The sequence below is a fragment of the Globicephala melas genome, chromosome 18 (genome assembly GCF_963455315.2).
Source record: "Globicephala melas chromosome 18, mGloMel1.2, whole genome shotgun sequence".
NCBI lineage: Eukaryota > Metazoa > Chordata > Mammalia > Artiodactyla > Delphinidae > Globicephala > Globicephala melas.
In genome coordinates this window covers 64342669-64358284 of record NC_083331.1, presented here as the reverse complement: position 1 = coordinate 64358284, position 15616 = coordinate 64342669, and the positions used below count along the sequence as shown (strand labels likewise).

At 44.5% G+C, this 15616-nt stretch overlaps 1 protein-coding gene across 1 annotated transcript in view; it reads left to right on the top strand.

The window, feature by feature from the left end:
- The window catches only part of ABCC4 (ATP binding cassette subfamily C member 4 (PEL blood group)), a 214944-nt gene that overhangs the window by 49849 nt on the left and 149479 nt on the right, over window positions 1-15616 (top strand). The window contains exon 4 of the mRNA XM_030856904.2: window positions 6437-6661. Coding sequence (XP_030712764.1) covers window positions 6437-6661 — 225 coding nt within the window. The remainder of the gene's footprint in view (window positions 1-6436; window positions 6662-15616) is intronic.

Below are 15616 nucleotides of genomic sequence, written 5' to 3'. Positions count from 1 at the left end.
AGGGCCTCCCCCGGCACTACCGGCAGCACCAGCGGGAAGAGTCAGGTGATTCCAGCCCAGGGCGAGGCTTTCGGGATTAGGATTTTGAAGTATGAAAACCTCTGTCCTCTGATAATTGAGGAGTGATCATAATGCTTGGAGAAACAAGTACCAGACTGATGTTGAACACGGAGCTCTTGCAGGCCGCCCCTAACTAGAACAGAACAACCAGCGAGTTCCCAGCACGCCTGGCTCCTGTGTGCACCTTCCTGGGGACCGCAGGTGGGGAGGACGGGTCTCTGCCTGCCCAGGGCCCTCAGGTTGGAGAGGAGGAGCCTGAAGCCTCTGCCTGGGCCAGAGACGCAGAGGCTGCCTCCCGAGGTCATCGGGGGCCTTCTCCCTGAGAGATGAGGTCTCTGCCTGCTCGCTGGTGTGTGAGTGGGGTGACCTCAAAGAGCAAGTGTGGGTTCGCCCAGTCCCTTCCCCTGAGAGGGGAGGAGTGGCCTGAGGGGTTATGTATTATTCCCGGGACCCTTAGAAATGGCCCCCACCTTACCCTTAGCAAGGCCTCATTTGGCCTTTTTCTGAGGCCACTTTTACTGATTGTCCCTGGTCCAGGTGGAGCCTGTATGAAGGCACATGTTTGTTTAAACTTCCTTGGGAACTCATCTGATGGATCGGAAGTAAGCAGAATCCTCCGCCTCCCTGAGAGCTGTACTGGGCCTTTGCATCTATCTCCCAACACTTCCTTCCACGTCTCTCACTTCCACTCAACCCAGAAGACTGAGGATGGCTACTGGTGGTAAAGATACTGTGGGCCATGAGCAGCCACTGAGGGCCACACAGCAAGGGAGAGGCAGAGGGAGCATTGAGCAAAGGATATGGGGGACCTGCAGAGCAGCCCTGCTGTGTGCGCCCTGCTGGTTCTTGAGTGTATACATTAGCCGTTAGATATCAGTAATACCCACAGTGACGACCTTGAGTCATAAATGAGGGTGATGCTTTTCAATCAATTTTCTTTCCTTTTTTTTAAACATATGTAAGTTTTTATTATAACAAAAGTTTTTAAAAAATTGGAGCATGATTGACTTACAATATTATATTCGTTTCAGGTATGCAACGTAGTGATTAAATATTTCTATACATTACAGAATGATTACCCCCATAAGTCTAGTTACCCTCTGTCACCATAGAAAGTTTTCCAATATTACTGACTATATTTCCTGTGCTCTACGTTACATTCTCTTGCCTTATTTATATTATAACTGTAAGACTGTACCTTTTAATCTCCTTCACCTACTTCACTCATCCCCCCACCCTTCTCCACCCGTCGTTTTTTAAGAAGTCAGGCAAGTATGTGACTCATTTTTACAAGACTGTATTTATAATGGTTCAAATTTTAAAAATCTGCTTAGAACCGAAACTTTTTATTACTTTCCAGAAAAGTTGGCTTTTACGAATGACTTCTCAAGAGTGCTTGTTCTGCTATGATCGCCTGTAAGAAGCAATGAGTTTTCCAACCCTTTGTGAAACCAGCCTCTGCCATTCAGAATAGAACAGGTCTCTTCCCAGAACTTCTGGATGATAAAGAGCACTTTGAGCTGTTTGTTGTATTGCATTTAGCTGTCCCAGGATTCCCCTGAGGTAGACAAGGCAAGTATTTCCACAGACAAGGCCCTGGAGGTGCAGGAGGGCACATGATGGGCTTAGGGGGTCATGTGACTTGCAGGTGGCAGACCTGGGTTCTGAAGCACAGCGTTCTGATTCCTAGGCCAGTGTTCTTTGCATTCTGTCCTGAGGCTTCCTCTCCCACCACAGCTTCCAGTGAAGGCTCGCAGAGCCAAGCCTGTATGAGAACTTTCTTTTCTGAAAACAGCTCTGTGCTCCTCTTTCAGCTGCTTCCTGCAGTGTGTTTTTTTGGTTTTTCTTCCCCCCACTGAAGATTTTTTTTTTTTTTTTTTTTTTTTTTTTTTTGCGGTACGCGGGCCTCAGACTGTTGTGGCCTCTCCCGTTGCGGAGCACAGGCTCCGGACGCACAGGCTCAGTGGCCATGGCTCACGGGCCCAGCCGCTCCGCGGCATTTGGGATCCTCCCGGACCGGGGCACGAACCCGTGTCCCCTGCATCGGCAGGCGGACTCTCAACCACTGTGCCACCCGGGAAGCCCCCCCACTGAAGATTTTAAAGAACATTTCAAAAATAGAAAAACAGAATAATGTTGAAAGGTAGCAGAATGCACCACCCTAGAATATGACTTTCTGGAGTGAAGATTATTTTGAGCTGACTGTATTTTGAGAAACAGACACGGGGACATTTACATTGGTAACTCCATTTGTAAGGGCTTCTCCTCTGTACCTGGAAGAGAAGGTTGGCTCTAAATCACAAAAGAATCTTGTCAATGAAGATTGGGTTTGCATAAGGAATCCAACTCTGCCTTTCTTAACTTGTTTACTCTGCTTTTCCTAGTAACCTCTCATAAGGCTCCCCCCTCCCCCCGTTTAGCTGGAACCTCAGGACTTGTGTTCATATAGGTTTTTCTTGGAAGTACGATATGTCTCATGGAATTCTGATTAAAACCCTTGGTGGTACTTGTAAGTCATTCAGAGCAGATCTGTAGCCCCTCTAGACTCAGATGCCATGGTGATGCAGGAGAGGAAGATAGCAGATGTTTACATGAGGTTAGTTTCTGCATCCAGAATCTTCCAGGGAGAGGGAATTTAAGGCTCCATCCCTCATCTGTTGAACCTAAACCAGTTCCTGGAGGCTGGGCCTCAGGCCTGTGAGGGCTCTTAACTCCTCGAGGTGATGCAGTCACAACGAAGGCCACTGTGGAACAGAGGAGTGAAGACAGATACAGAATCCTGGTGGTGGTTATTTCTCCAGATCCACTGCTTTTCCTCCTTAGCCTCTGTATCTTTCTCAACTCTAACTTGGTCACTTCTTCCCCAGTTTCTAAAAATTAACTGCCTATTCATTTCCCCCCAAGCTCACTCATTTGTTTCTTTGTGTGTTAGATGGTTTCTATTTCCTGTAATTTTTTTTTTCCCCTCATGACTCAGAGATGATGGAGTTGGGCAAGAAATATTTAAAGTACATGGGGGAGGGACTTCCCTGCTGGTCCAGTGGCTAAGACTCTGTGCCCCCAGTGCGGGGGGGGCCCCGGGTTCGATCCCTGGTCAGGGAACTAGATCCCTCATGCCACAACTAAGACCTGGTGCAGCCGAACAAAATAAATAAATAAGGAAAGAAAGAAAGAAAGAAAAAGAAGGAAAGAAAGGAAGGAAGAAAGAGAAAGAAAGAACATGGGGAAACATGGAGGAGAAACTAGAAAGAAAGAACATGGGGAAACATGGAGGAGAAACTGTACCTACTGGGGAAGTTCTACCATCAAACTGTGTAAGAAATACCCCTAAGAAGTAAGAGGTGGGGTTAAATGTGAGGTGCTTTCAGGAGGCTGAATACGAAGGACTCCACCCAGAAATATTTGCCTGAGAGACTTATGAAACGTCGAACATTGGGACTTTGTCGTATTATATTGGGTTGTTTTAAAATTCCTTTATGGTTTTGCAGTTGTGAAGAATTCTTGTGAAGGAATAAGAACTGTATTCTCAGTTGGTTCGTGGAAAGAATATTCACTGGGTCATAAGTTGGTGCCAAAGATGAAGGGTTTATTGGAGCAATTTTTGACCTTGTTCCTGCTTATCCAGAAAGTTTTCACTTGGTTAGTTTCAGGTTTGATGATGAATATTGTTTCAGTTGTTTTATTTCTCACTAGTTGAGGGTTAGGCTCAGGAACAGACAGCAGTTTGGAAGCTTTGGGCCATGGACTGGCATTACTCTTTTTTTTTTTTTTTTAAAAAAAGGTTTATTTATTTAATTCATTTTATATTTTTGCTGCATCGGGTCTTAGTTGCGGCACGTGGGATCTTCGTTGTGGTGTGTGGGCTTCTCTCTAGTTGTGGCGTACGGGTTTTCTCTAGTTGTGGAGCACAGGTGCGTGGGCTTTGTAGTCGTGGCGTGCGGGTTCCAGAGCACACGGCCTCTAGTTGAGGTGCACGAGCTCAGTAGTTGTGGCACGTGGGCTTAGTTGCCCCGCGGCACGTGGGATCTTAGTTCGCTGACCAGGGATTGAACCTGTGTCCCCTGCATTGTAAGGCGGATTCTTTACCACTGGACCACCAGGGAAGTCCCTGGCATTACTCCTTAATGAGACTGTTTGCTCAATTGAGTTATTAAAGATGGTCTCAGTGAAAAAATCATGACGCTTAGGCAGTAGTGACCTGCCTTTATTTTGTACTCTTTTTTGCTGAATTTGTTGCATCTGTCGGTATTCTCTTTGGTGGGTTTCCGACATTAGGCTCAAACGGAGAGCTGAGTAACAGGGAACGGTGATCCCCAAAGATAAGTTTTAGGCAAGTTTGGGACGGCAAGTGTTACCACTGGGCTTCTGGTGGAGAGTCCCAGGTTTGTAGGTTGCAGCACCGGGCTGCCCTTGGCCATACCCGGGCTGGGACTGCCCGTGTGTACAGTTTGACATTCTTGCTTCTCTGTGTAAGCCTCCAGATTTCCATCTCAGTAAATTCTAAACAGTGTGTTTTACCATTTACTGTATGAGGGACTCTTCCATGAACTCTTAGTGCCTCTAGGGGTGAATGAAGGGGCATGCTGAAAATGGAACGGTGAGCCTTTGTGTCCTTGAGAGCCGATTATCTTGTTCTCATCTGATGATCTTACTCATCATGATTGTTCAGCTAAACAGTGTTCCCTTACTTGTCTGTAGTAGATGAAACCTTCCGTGACCTCATGGAAGGCGAGGCAGCTGGTGCAGCCTGTGAACATGTGTGTAGAGCAAGACAGGAGGGTTGGGGTTTGATGTCACACCGATTTGAGGGACGGGGACAGCTTTCTGTAGATATCCTGATTGGGTACTAGTTGGTTGAGCAAAAAATGCATGTTAGTTTTTTTTTTTTTTTGCGGTACGCGGGCCTCTCACTGCTGTGGCCTCTCCCGTTGCGGACCACAGGCTCCGGACGCGCAGGCTTAGCGGCCATGGCTCACGGGCGCAGCCGCTCCGCGGCATGTGGGATCCTCCCGGACCGGGGCACGAACCCGCGTCCCCTGCATCGGCAGGCGGACTCTCAACCACTGCGCCACCAGGGAAGCCCTGCATGTTAGTTTTGTTTCGCGTTTGGAGTTTTGGAGTCTCCATCCCTTCCTCCTGTGTGTGGGTTCTTCAGCTTCAGACGGACAGAAGAGAGCTATCAAATTCAACCTGTCATTTGTTTACCATGTCTGTGTCAGTAAGGAGGGATTGCCTAAAAGGAAAAGCCGAGTTCCAGAAAGATTTCCAAACTTTTGGCACGTTGTCTTTTGAGAAGTCTGTGGAGGAAAGGATGTGGAGGGCGGAGGTGTTTACTTTTGGTGACTTGAATTTGTGTTGAGTGTTTGGTTTTCCTTGATGGGGGAGAAGGGTAACTTTGGAGGGGTGAGTAGAGGGAGGAAGTAGGTTACCGGGTGGAGTGGCCATTTGGCAGGGTGGGCAAGTGTTGCTGTTGTGCCTTTAGTTTTGGGAAAGAAAATTGCTTTCACTAAGTCTTTCTCAGGAGGTAAGCATCAATGCCTCCGAACTCATTGGTTTTAGGATTTGAATTTTGGCCTTGGGGAATAGATGATTGGTAACATTTCTTCCAAACCAGCAGCTGCAGTGTATGGCGGATGGAGAACCATGGATGACATCACTTTTTAGCTTGGCTTCTGTCCTGTTTAATTTTTGACTCCAAGGAACATCCCAGCTTCTAGTGGGTAGAGACATATTCACATAGCGTCCCCTGGGGCTGAGAGCCTGCGAACCTCCCAAGCTTTGTTTCTTTGTGATGCTCCCTCAGAAGCTGGGCTCCATTTTCTTGATCTTTGGACATGTGGAGTTTGGGTTGGGAAAGAGTGGATGTGTTTATGCCAGTGTCTCATTTCATAAAGGCTCTTAAAACAGAAGGTGATGGCAAGAGCATGTCTCCTGTACATGAACCATCTTGACTTTCTGTTGGGCTGGGACGTTGAGAGTACAGGGGGCAGGGGCAGGGGCAGGCTGCCAGCAGGGCTTGTTCATATGGAAGCAAATTTCTTACCCTTCCTCAGCTTATCTTCAGCTAAGACTTACTTGGTATTTTGCCAAATGTTTTCTAAAGCACCGGTTGTAGTATTTACTGAGCATCCACAGTGTACGAAGCACAATGTACTAAGGCTTTATTGTCTTTGTAAAATTTTTGCTTAAGGTTAAAACTGTTGTCTGCTTGTGTTATAGAAGATAGTAGATATGTGGATTTTTCTTTTAGGTTAACCATGAATGTTGCATTTTGTCAAAATGCCTTTTTAACAAGTAATAATAAAAGTAAAGTTTGTGTTAAGAAAAACGGACTTGGCTTGTATTTCTAATTAAGGCTTTTTTTCTTTACTTTTAGGAAAGCACCAGAGTAGTTCAGCCCATAATTTTGGGGAAAATTATTGGTTATTTTGAAAACTACAATCCCACTGATTCTGCTGCTTTGTACAAAGCCTACGGCTATGCCGGAGTGCTGAGTGCCTGCACGCTCGTTCTGGCCATTCTGCACCACTTATACTTCTATCATGTTCAGTGTGCGGGGATGAGGTTAAGAGTAGCCATGTGCCATATGATTTACCGCAAGGTAAGTGTCACTCGGAACCGAAGTGTGTACCTTTCCTGAACTATCAGAAGCCTTTTGGGAAAGTTCTCTGTCAAGTAAAAACTGTATAACTAGTAAAAATTGTGAATCACTACATTGTACACGTGTGACTTATATAATATTGCACATCAAGTATACTTCAGTAAAAAAGTAAGAAAAACACATTGTACCCGGGAAAAAAATTTTTTTTCTTAATGACTGTCCTCATTTACACCATACTACAGAGGCTTGGTATTTGCATCAAGCCAGTTTTGTTGTTTAAGCAAACCTTACAAAAATGTAATGAACAGATTTCTCTCAGGTCAGGGCTGCTTTTGATAACTTTCATTCACAGTCCACTGCATTATATGCAGTAAATTTGTAATGAAGTCTATAAGCACCCGTGTTATCAAGTTGATTTTTACTGTTTTCATGCCTAAATCTCATAGTGGTATTTATGGAGACTGTTGTTGTTCATGAAAACCTTTATTTACACAAAGTTGTATTTAATAGTAAGCTTCAGTGATTGGATGTATAAAGTTAAATCTAGGAGAAAAGAATGTATTTGAGAAAGGGAATGTTTATATTTTTAAGTGACCCATCTATTCATTATAATTATGTTAACTAAAGAAAAATGTAAATGGAGTCCATGCTACATACAGACTCACTCACTGTGTTGTGGAGTTGTGATTGTTCATAACAGTATTAAAGAAAATAGATGGTGGGATAAAACTTGAAATTTTTCATTGTTTTTAGTAATTTTGGGGAGAATTTGTTACCGTTCATTCAAAGTCTTTTTCGTAATACATTTCCCTTTTTTCTTTAGTATGTATTATAGCAGTTTTAATAAGACCTGCTTTGATGTTTTCAGTGCTTTTGTATTGAGAAATGCCCATAGAATTATTCCATAGATTACCCTGGTCTTAACTAGTATGAAAGGAGTAAGGATTTCAGGTGTCTTTACAAAGGAATTGCCACAGATACACCAGTGTCAAGAGCTGAAGGGCTCTTTATAAACTTGATCCTGGATATCTCTTTTACCTATTTACTTTTTAAAGAATTTTCATTTGACTGTATTGTATACTTGAAATTTACTGAGATAGCAGATACACACACGAAGGACAACTACATAATGGACATGTTAAGTGGTTTTTCTACAGTAATTATTTCCCACTGTATATTTATATCAAAGCAACATGTTATACACCTTAAATGTATACACTTTTTATTAAAAAACAATTAAAATCGTCCTTGAAAGCCAAAACCAAACAATTTAAATTGAAAATTTTCACTTCTTTTACCTAGTTGGTACTTATTTAGACCTTCTGTTTCTTGGCAGTACTTTTCTTGGCAAAATGGAAGATGTGTCATCATCTTTTCTTTTCTTTTTTTTTTTTTGCGGTATGCGGGCCTCTCACTGTTGTGGCCTCTCCTGTTGTGGAGCGCAGGCTCAGCAGCCATGGCTCACGGGCCCAGCCGCTCCGCGGCATGTGGGATCTTCCCAGACCGGGGCACGAACCTGTGTCCCCTGCATTAGCAGGCGGACTCTCAACCACAGCGCCACCAGGGAAGCCCTCGTCATCTTTTCTTGAGCAGAGTCTTGTGAATCTCGGGGGTCTGTGAACCCAGGGACCTGGCATCTCACTGTCTGTGTTTGGCTACAGCATCTGAGCCGGTTTCCTCCTGGGTGACGTGGAAATGGCAGTGGTGCCTGTACACTCTAGTCGGGGATCTTCCTTGTCGTTCATCATCATCTTTGTTATTCTGTTGCACCTTCTACTATTTAGGAGATGGGTACTCAGATTCCCCCAGATTAGCTAGATGCTTGTCTCTCCAGATCATGCTTAGCTCCCATAAATAAATGGGAAATTTCACCAGAAGTGCACTGTGAAAACCTTTCATTAGGTCTCATGGTTCAGTCAAACAGATCGTTCTTTGCTGCACAGGTGAGCCATTGTCTACCAGTTTTTCTTCCTCTTCCCACTAACACTTGGCGTTGCCGTTGGGAAATCTGATATAATCTGGCACATTTGCTTCGATGAATGTAAACATGTCCCAAAGCCATTAATTTGCTGGCTTGATTAGGGTAAGAGAATTGTTCTTTAGGAAGTCAGCTATTGTTGCGATTATACCATAGACGTGACCTGAAATTCCAGAAACGTAGGAAAGACCAGTCTCCTCAGGCACAGCCTTACATCTAGGATCCTTTTTAGGAGTAGAAATTCGACACTTCTTAGCAGGTTACAGGTGGGCTAGTTCCTTAGGGGAAAAGCTGGTACTGCACAGCAGCTCTGAAAAGCCCCTCTGATCTTTGGGGTTTATGCACCCCCCCCCCACCCCCCGCTAATCCCTGGTCCTGGGGAGAAATCAGGTTGGGTGTTAGAAATGGAATGGCTGCTAAGTCACAGTTGTAACTTTGAATGATCTTGTGGGATGTATCATATGTAAGAATGACTTGTCGTTTATCTACCTTTCAACTGCTTTGGTAAAATTACTTTTGATCACTGCTTTTTAAAAAAATTGTAGTAAAATATACACAGCATCAAATTGTCCATTTTAACTCTTTAAGTGCACTGTTGAGTGACATTAGGCACGTTCACATTGTTGTGCAGCCATCATCGCTATTCGTCTCCAGAACTTTTTCATCTTCCCAAACTGAACCTCTGCACCCTTTAAACACTAACTCCCCACCCCCTCTCCCCTCAGCCGTCACCGTTCTACTTCTCTCTGAATTTGACTGCTCTAGGTGCCTCACAGAAGTGGAATCATAAATGTTTGTCACTTTGTGTCTGGCTTACGTCATGTAGCACAGTGTCTTCAAGGTTCATCCATGTTGTCGCAGGTGCCAGCATTTCATTCCTTTTCAAGGCCGAGTAATGCTCCATTATAGGTGTTGTGTATCCATTCATCTGTCAGTGGACATTTGGGTTGTTTCTGCCTTTTGGCTATTGTGAATAATGCTGCTGTGAGCATGGGTGTTCAAATATGTGTTCACGTCTGTGCTTTCAGTTCTTTTGAGTACATCCCCAGGAAGTTGAATTGCTGTATTATGTGCTGATTTTATGTTTAGCTTTCTGAGGAACGTCCGTACTCTTCCGCTGTGGCTGCCTCATTTTACATTCACACTTGATCACTGATTTTTCTGTCTAACTTGAGGACTAAATGAGAAGTTTCTATGAACTGTGACGCTTTGTTTGGATCAGTGGCTCCAGTTGTTGGTTTGTAGAAACAGCTCGTGATGGTCTCTTCAGGTTCCTCAAGTCTCTAGAGCATTTTTTCGAACTTCTTACTGAATAAAGGGATTGTGGAACACGGGCTCTGTTTTGTGTAAAGTCAGCAGACTGGCCTTACAAACACAGGTTCCTCAAAGCAATAGTGTTTTAAACATTATATTCACTCATTTTGGGAAATCGCCCCCAGTCCCTGGTGATATTCCCAGCGTGAGTTGCTATCACCTTTACAGTGAGACCAGTGTCTTAATTCCTGTCTTTCTTTGTTCTTGGTTGGGACAGAGAAGAAGGAGAACTCATCCGGCTTCAGATCTCAAAGGGTAACTTCCCCAGCTCAGAGCATGGGAGGTGGGCCCGGGCTGGGGGAAGATGGTAACTTCAAGCCAGCTGAGCCTGGATTGAAGACAGCTGTTGATGTCCAACCCCAGTCAGCAGTGAGAATGTATCTCCCAGTTTCCAGTCCTGCCCTTGTCTTCGTGCCTGCATGTTACAGGTGTTCTGACGTGGGGCAGACAGCATGATAATCTCTCTAAGCAGGTTGATCTTGTCACATGGCACAGAGATTTTACGTATTATAAAATGCATAGGGCACAGATAGTTTTCCTTAAGAGGCTCCTTAATAGCCTAGTGGACTGTAGGTTTCCTGACTTTGTGTGCAGTTTGTAGAGCTGCGGCCGTTCCCCATGGTGGGTCCTGACGATGGATGGTTTGCTCTGAACGCCAGGTAAAGCCAGAGCAGATAGTCATTGAGCTCACTGAGTGTTCTCTGCTGCTTGTTTACCCAGTGCAGACTTTCTTGCAGAATCTAATTAGTTCGAGCAGATTTCTTATTGTGGCTGAAATCATCCCTCTCTTTACTGTTACCCAAAGGATAGTTTGCAGGAGAGATTTGTCATTCTTTGTTTCAGCTTCTAAGATGAGTTGACTCCCTGCAAACACCCTAGTTTCCCTTTATCCTTTATTGTAGATCTGTCTTACAAGAATTTATGTACAGTTAATCCTGGATATTTGTAGATTTTGTGTTTGCGAATTCGCCTACTTGCTAAAATTTATTTGTAATTCTAAAAATCAATACTTGGGGCTCTTTCATGGTCTTCTGCGGGTGTGCACATGGTCTCTTAAAGTTTTTTGTCATCTGACATGCATATTCCCAGCTGGGGTGAAAACAACGTGTGCCTGTTCTCATACTATGGAACAGATGCCCTCTTTGTGGTCAACTTAGTGCCTTGCTTTCCACATTTTTGTATTTTTGGGGGGGTGATTTTGCAGTTTAAAATGGCCCCTAAAGAGGGCTGAAGTGCTGTCTGGTGTTCCTTAGCTGAGGAAGACTGTCATGTGTCTTATGGAGAAAATATGTGTGTAGGTGAGTAAGCTTGGTTCAGGTATGTGTTACAGTGCTGCTGGCTGTGAGGCCAATGTTAATGAATTTACAACAGCGATTAAATAAGGTTAAGTAGAAACATACGTTAGACAAGGTTATGTAAGTATTGAGATGGTGAAGATGTTGTTACCAAAGGCTGCCAGAACCCTAGCCCTGTACTTCCCTCAGGAGCAGTGAATATTCACTAGTTGACATTCATAGTGACTGTAGAACATGACCATTGTCAGTAATGAGAATCGACTACTGACTCAAGGAGGTTGTTTCTATAGATCAACATCCTGCCTAGAGAAATATTCTTACTTACCTTAGATCTATTTTCAGTCATCTAAGTGATGTAGTTCTATTTTCAGTTTGGGGGGACATACATGCTCGCTGTATCCACACTATTTCTATTTCATGGTTTCAGGTAACCATCATCTTTCTGAGTGAAGGACCCTTTCTCTTTCCTTTAATCCTGTCTCTTAAGACTCCCTCCTCCTCTCAACCATTTTATTTCTTTTTCAGACACTTCAGCTCAGTCATATATATATATATATATATATACACACACACACACACACACACACACACAAATTTATTGATTTATTTTTATTTTTGGCTCTGTTGGGGCTTCGTTGCTGAGCGCGGGCTTTCTCTCCTTGCGGTGAGGGGGTTTCTCACTGCGGTGGCTTCTCTTGTTGCGGAGCACGGGCCCTAGGCGCGGGGACTTCAGTAGTTGCGGCCTGCAGGCTCAGTAGTTGTGGCTCGCGGGCTCTAGAGCACAGGCTCAGCAGTTGTGGCACATGGGCTTAGTTGTTCCGTGGCATGTGGGATCTTCCCGGACCAGGGCTTGAACCCACGTACCCTGCAGTGGCAGGTGGATTCTTAACCACTGCGCCACCAGGGAAGTCCCAGCTCAGTTACATTTTAAGATCAGTGGTCAGGACAGCAGGCATCCTTTCTCTCAGAGCCTAAGCAGGAAGTAGAAGGAGGCCTTCCAGGGTGCAGGGAGTGACCAAGTTTGCAGACTCCTCCGAGCGATGTCTGCTGTCCTGTGCGTAAATGGAGCCTGACTTTAAAAAAAATCTATGCACTGAGTGTGCTAAGTGTGAGCCGGGAAGGAAAGGTTCACCTCCTGCAGCACCTCCCTCTTCATCCCACCCTTCCAGTTTCATCTCCCTCTGAATTTGCTCCTTGGAGTGTGGAAAGCCGAGAGTAGAAAGCTTTGTCACTGCCTCAGCCATGTGATGTTGTGTTCATAGCTCTCAGAACTTTTGTTTTTATTTAAAGCTAATTCTGTTTCGGTACAGACAGTATATTGCTTTAAATTTAGACTGGGCAATATGAAATGACAGATGTTCAACTGATTTGGGCTTATAAAGCAGCAATTTCGTAGGGTTCAATCTGATATCTTGCTTACTAGTCTGTGGTTGTATTGTATTTTCTTTCTGAAAATATTGAGGGACAAGCATCTCGAGTATTGTTAAAGTGAAACAGTGTGGTATTTATGGAAATAGAGGGACTCCCTTGAAGCACGTGACACTTTGTTTGGACTTTCTCTTCTAATGGTATTTTCTAACTTTCTGACAAAATTAGAATGAACTAGTAATGCTTCTTACACTGTTCCACACTTTTACAATATTTTAAACACACTTTTTTCCTTCTTTCGCTTTTATTTCTGATATAAACTTGAATTGGATCTGTGCATTTTGTGAAGAGTTAATCTCATCGGGGGCAATGGCAGTTGTTCTGATTTGCTAGGGGAGAGCTAAGGGGAGCCGTTGGGTGAAGGTTTAATTTTCTGTGGGTGCTCCTAACAAAGCAGCTTAAGGAAGGAGAGGAGAGGCTGTTTGGTTTAGCTTTGTTCAAAGGGGATGTCTCTGCTGCTGGAGAGTAACGGGTGTCAGCTGTATTCTACCACCTGATAACTGTCTGCTGTGTGGGGTGCAGTGCAAGCTGGAAGGGAATGCTTAGCTCAGTGATTCCCAGACTGCTGCACAATGGATTCATGAAAATTTAAAAACAACACTGATACCCAGGCCCTCTCCGCAGGCATTCCATTTTAATTGGTATGGGGGGGGATTTTATTTTATTTTATTTTTCGCATGCAGCACGTGGGATCTTAGTTCCCTGACCAGGGATCGAATCCGTGCCCCCTCAGTGGAAGCGCCGAGTATTAGCCACTGGACCGCCAGGGAAGTCCTTTTTTTTTTTTCTCTTTTTTTTTTTTGTATGGGGGGAATTTAAAAAGATGCCAGGTAATAGCCATCGGCCTCAAGTGCATGTTCAGCTTAATTCTTTTTCTTCTGTCTAATAACCAAGACCTTCCAGTACATAGGGTTATCATGTGGGCTGCAAGTTTAACCTTTCTCAGTGGAGATACCCTTTCGAAATTGCAGCTGTAGACCTGAAGGGTGGTGGCTGTTCTATAGGCCTCCTGTGTCTCAGATTCCGCGCTGGGAATCTCGTGTGCACCGAGCGATCAGGTGTTGAGCCAGGTGCACAGGTACTTTGTAGAAGACATTGTGGCAGGTCGGATAGGGTAGAAGACTGTGAGTGTGGACTCTGAGAACAGCCAGACCTGAGATCCAATCCTGACTTGGCTGTTTGCTAAACTGTGAGTGAACTCCCTTCTCAGGGCCTCAGTTTCCTGAGTTGAAACGTTGGAGTAGAGAATATCTGCTTCATGGGGTTTTTTGAGCATTGGATAAAGTAACTCCTGCAAAGCACTTTTTACAGAAGTCATTTATTAAATTTAGGAGGGTGGGCGTCATACGCATAACAAGACTCTGTAGTTTGACTGCTTTTGTATGAAGCCCAGCTTTCCTCTTTGTAGATGTTTGCCTTAGGCAAACTGCTCTAAGCCTTAATTTCCTCGTTTGTAACAGTACCCATGGGTGTCCCTTTTCTCAAAGATCAGTCTTGTACTGCCAGTTATCCAGTGCCTACCAATGTGGTTGCAGTGGAAGTGGGGCTATTCCACTATCAGCTACTCAGCCATTCATCAGAGCAGCAGTCTCTCCACTGCATTTTTTTGTTTGTTTGTTTGTTTGTTTTTGGGGGGGGGGGACGCGGGCCTCTCACTGTTGTGGCCCCTCCCGTTGCGGAGCACAGGCTCCGGACGCGCAGGCTCAGCGGCCATGGCTCACGGGCCCAGCTGCTCCACAGCATGTGGGATCTTCCTGGACCGGGCCACGAACCCGTGTCCCCTGCATCGGCAGGCGGACTCTCAACCACTGCGCCACCAGGGAAGCCCTGAGCATGCATGGAAGATATTAGGCAGATTTTGGCTTCTCCCCTCAAAGCGGAGATTAATGGCTTTAGATTATGCAATCATGAAAGTAGGTGTGACAGCATTACTAAGCACCTCTGGGCAACAATATGGGAAAAATACAGCAATGTTCTGCTTTAGGTGAGCTAAACATATTCTCACCCTAGTTGCCTGTTGGAGTAATACCCAGTGTACCTAGAAACTGCATTGTCTGACAAGCTCAACTCTGGGGGGTAGGGCCGTGAACCAGGAAGTAAGCCAGAAGTGCAGAATAAGTGACACAGTGCCTGTTTTCTGTTCTGAAAGTCCTTTAGGTTCCTACTCAGAGCCTGTTTACTCTGACTCACTTACAGTATTACGAAGCCATATCCTAGTTGAGAAACAGCAGTAGTTAATGGTGAGATAGTCTCTTGAAGGGATAGCCTGATGGCAAAGGGACAGGATAGAATGACAATGTATGAAAACCCCAAAAAGCATGGCCATTTCGGGCACTTCGCAGGAGGGAGGAGCGTCTCCACACTGAGGATCATTGGCCTCGGAAGAGAGTCATGTTAGTGATGAGGAATCTTCGTCATGAGGATGATGAAGTACAGCTCCCATCTTCTGTTTTAAAGGACTATTGGAGAACGGTTTGGGGAGCGTTTCTATTAAAATGAAGATTGGATTCTTAAAGGGATAATGCTTTTCACCAGTCTAGAAAACTCAATTCTGTGGAAAGAACATACTTTTCTCCTCTGCTCCTTTGATGGTTATATTTATCTGCCCACACTTGGGTTTTGTGTTTCACGAAGTCTGCTGATTTAAAATAATTGAGGAAAGACACACTGTTTATTTTTCAGATGAATGACTAATATTTCTTGCATTTCTTTTTTAAAAAGTTGCACAAAATCGATGTTTTGGCCTAGATTATAGAGTTCTCTTATGACCCCATATGTAATTTAGCACCCCCCACCTCCCATGCCGTAGGAACCCACCATAAATGGATCCTTGCTTGGGTGGAATTCACACTTCACAATTCATAATATTGTTCTTAAAGGCCATGCGGATTCTAGAATAATCAGTAATTAGATATTCGGATTGTTTTCTAGTTTTTATGT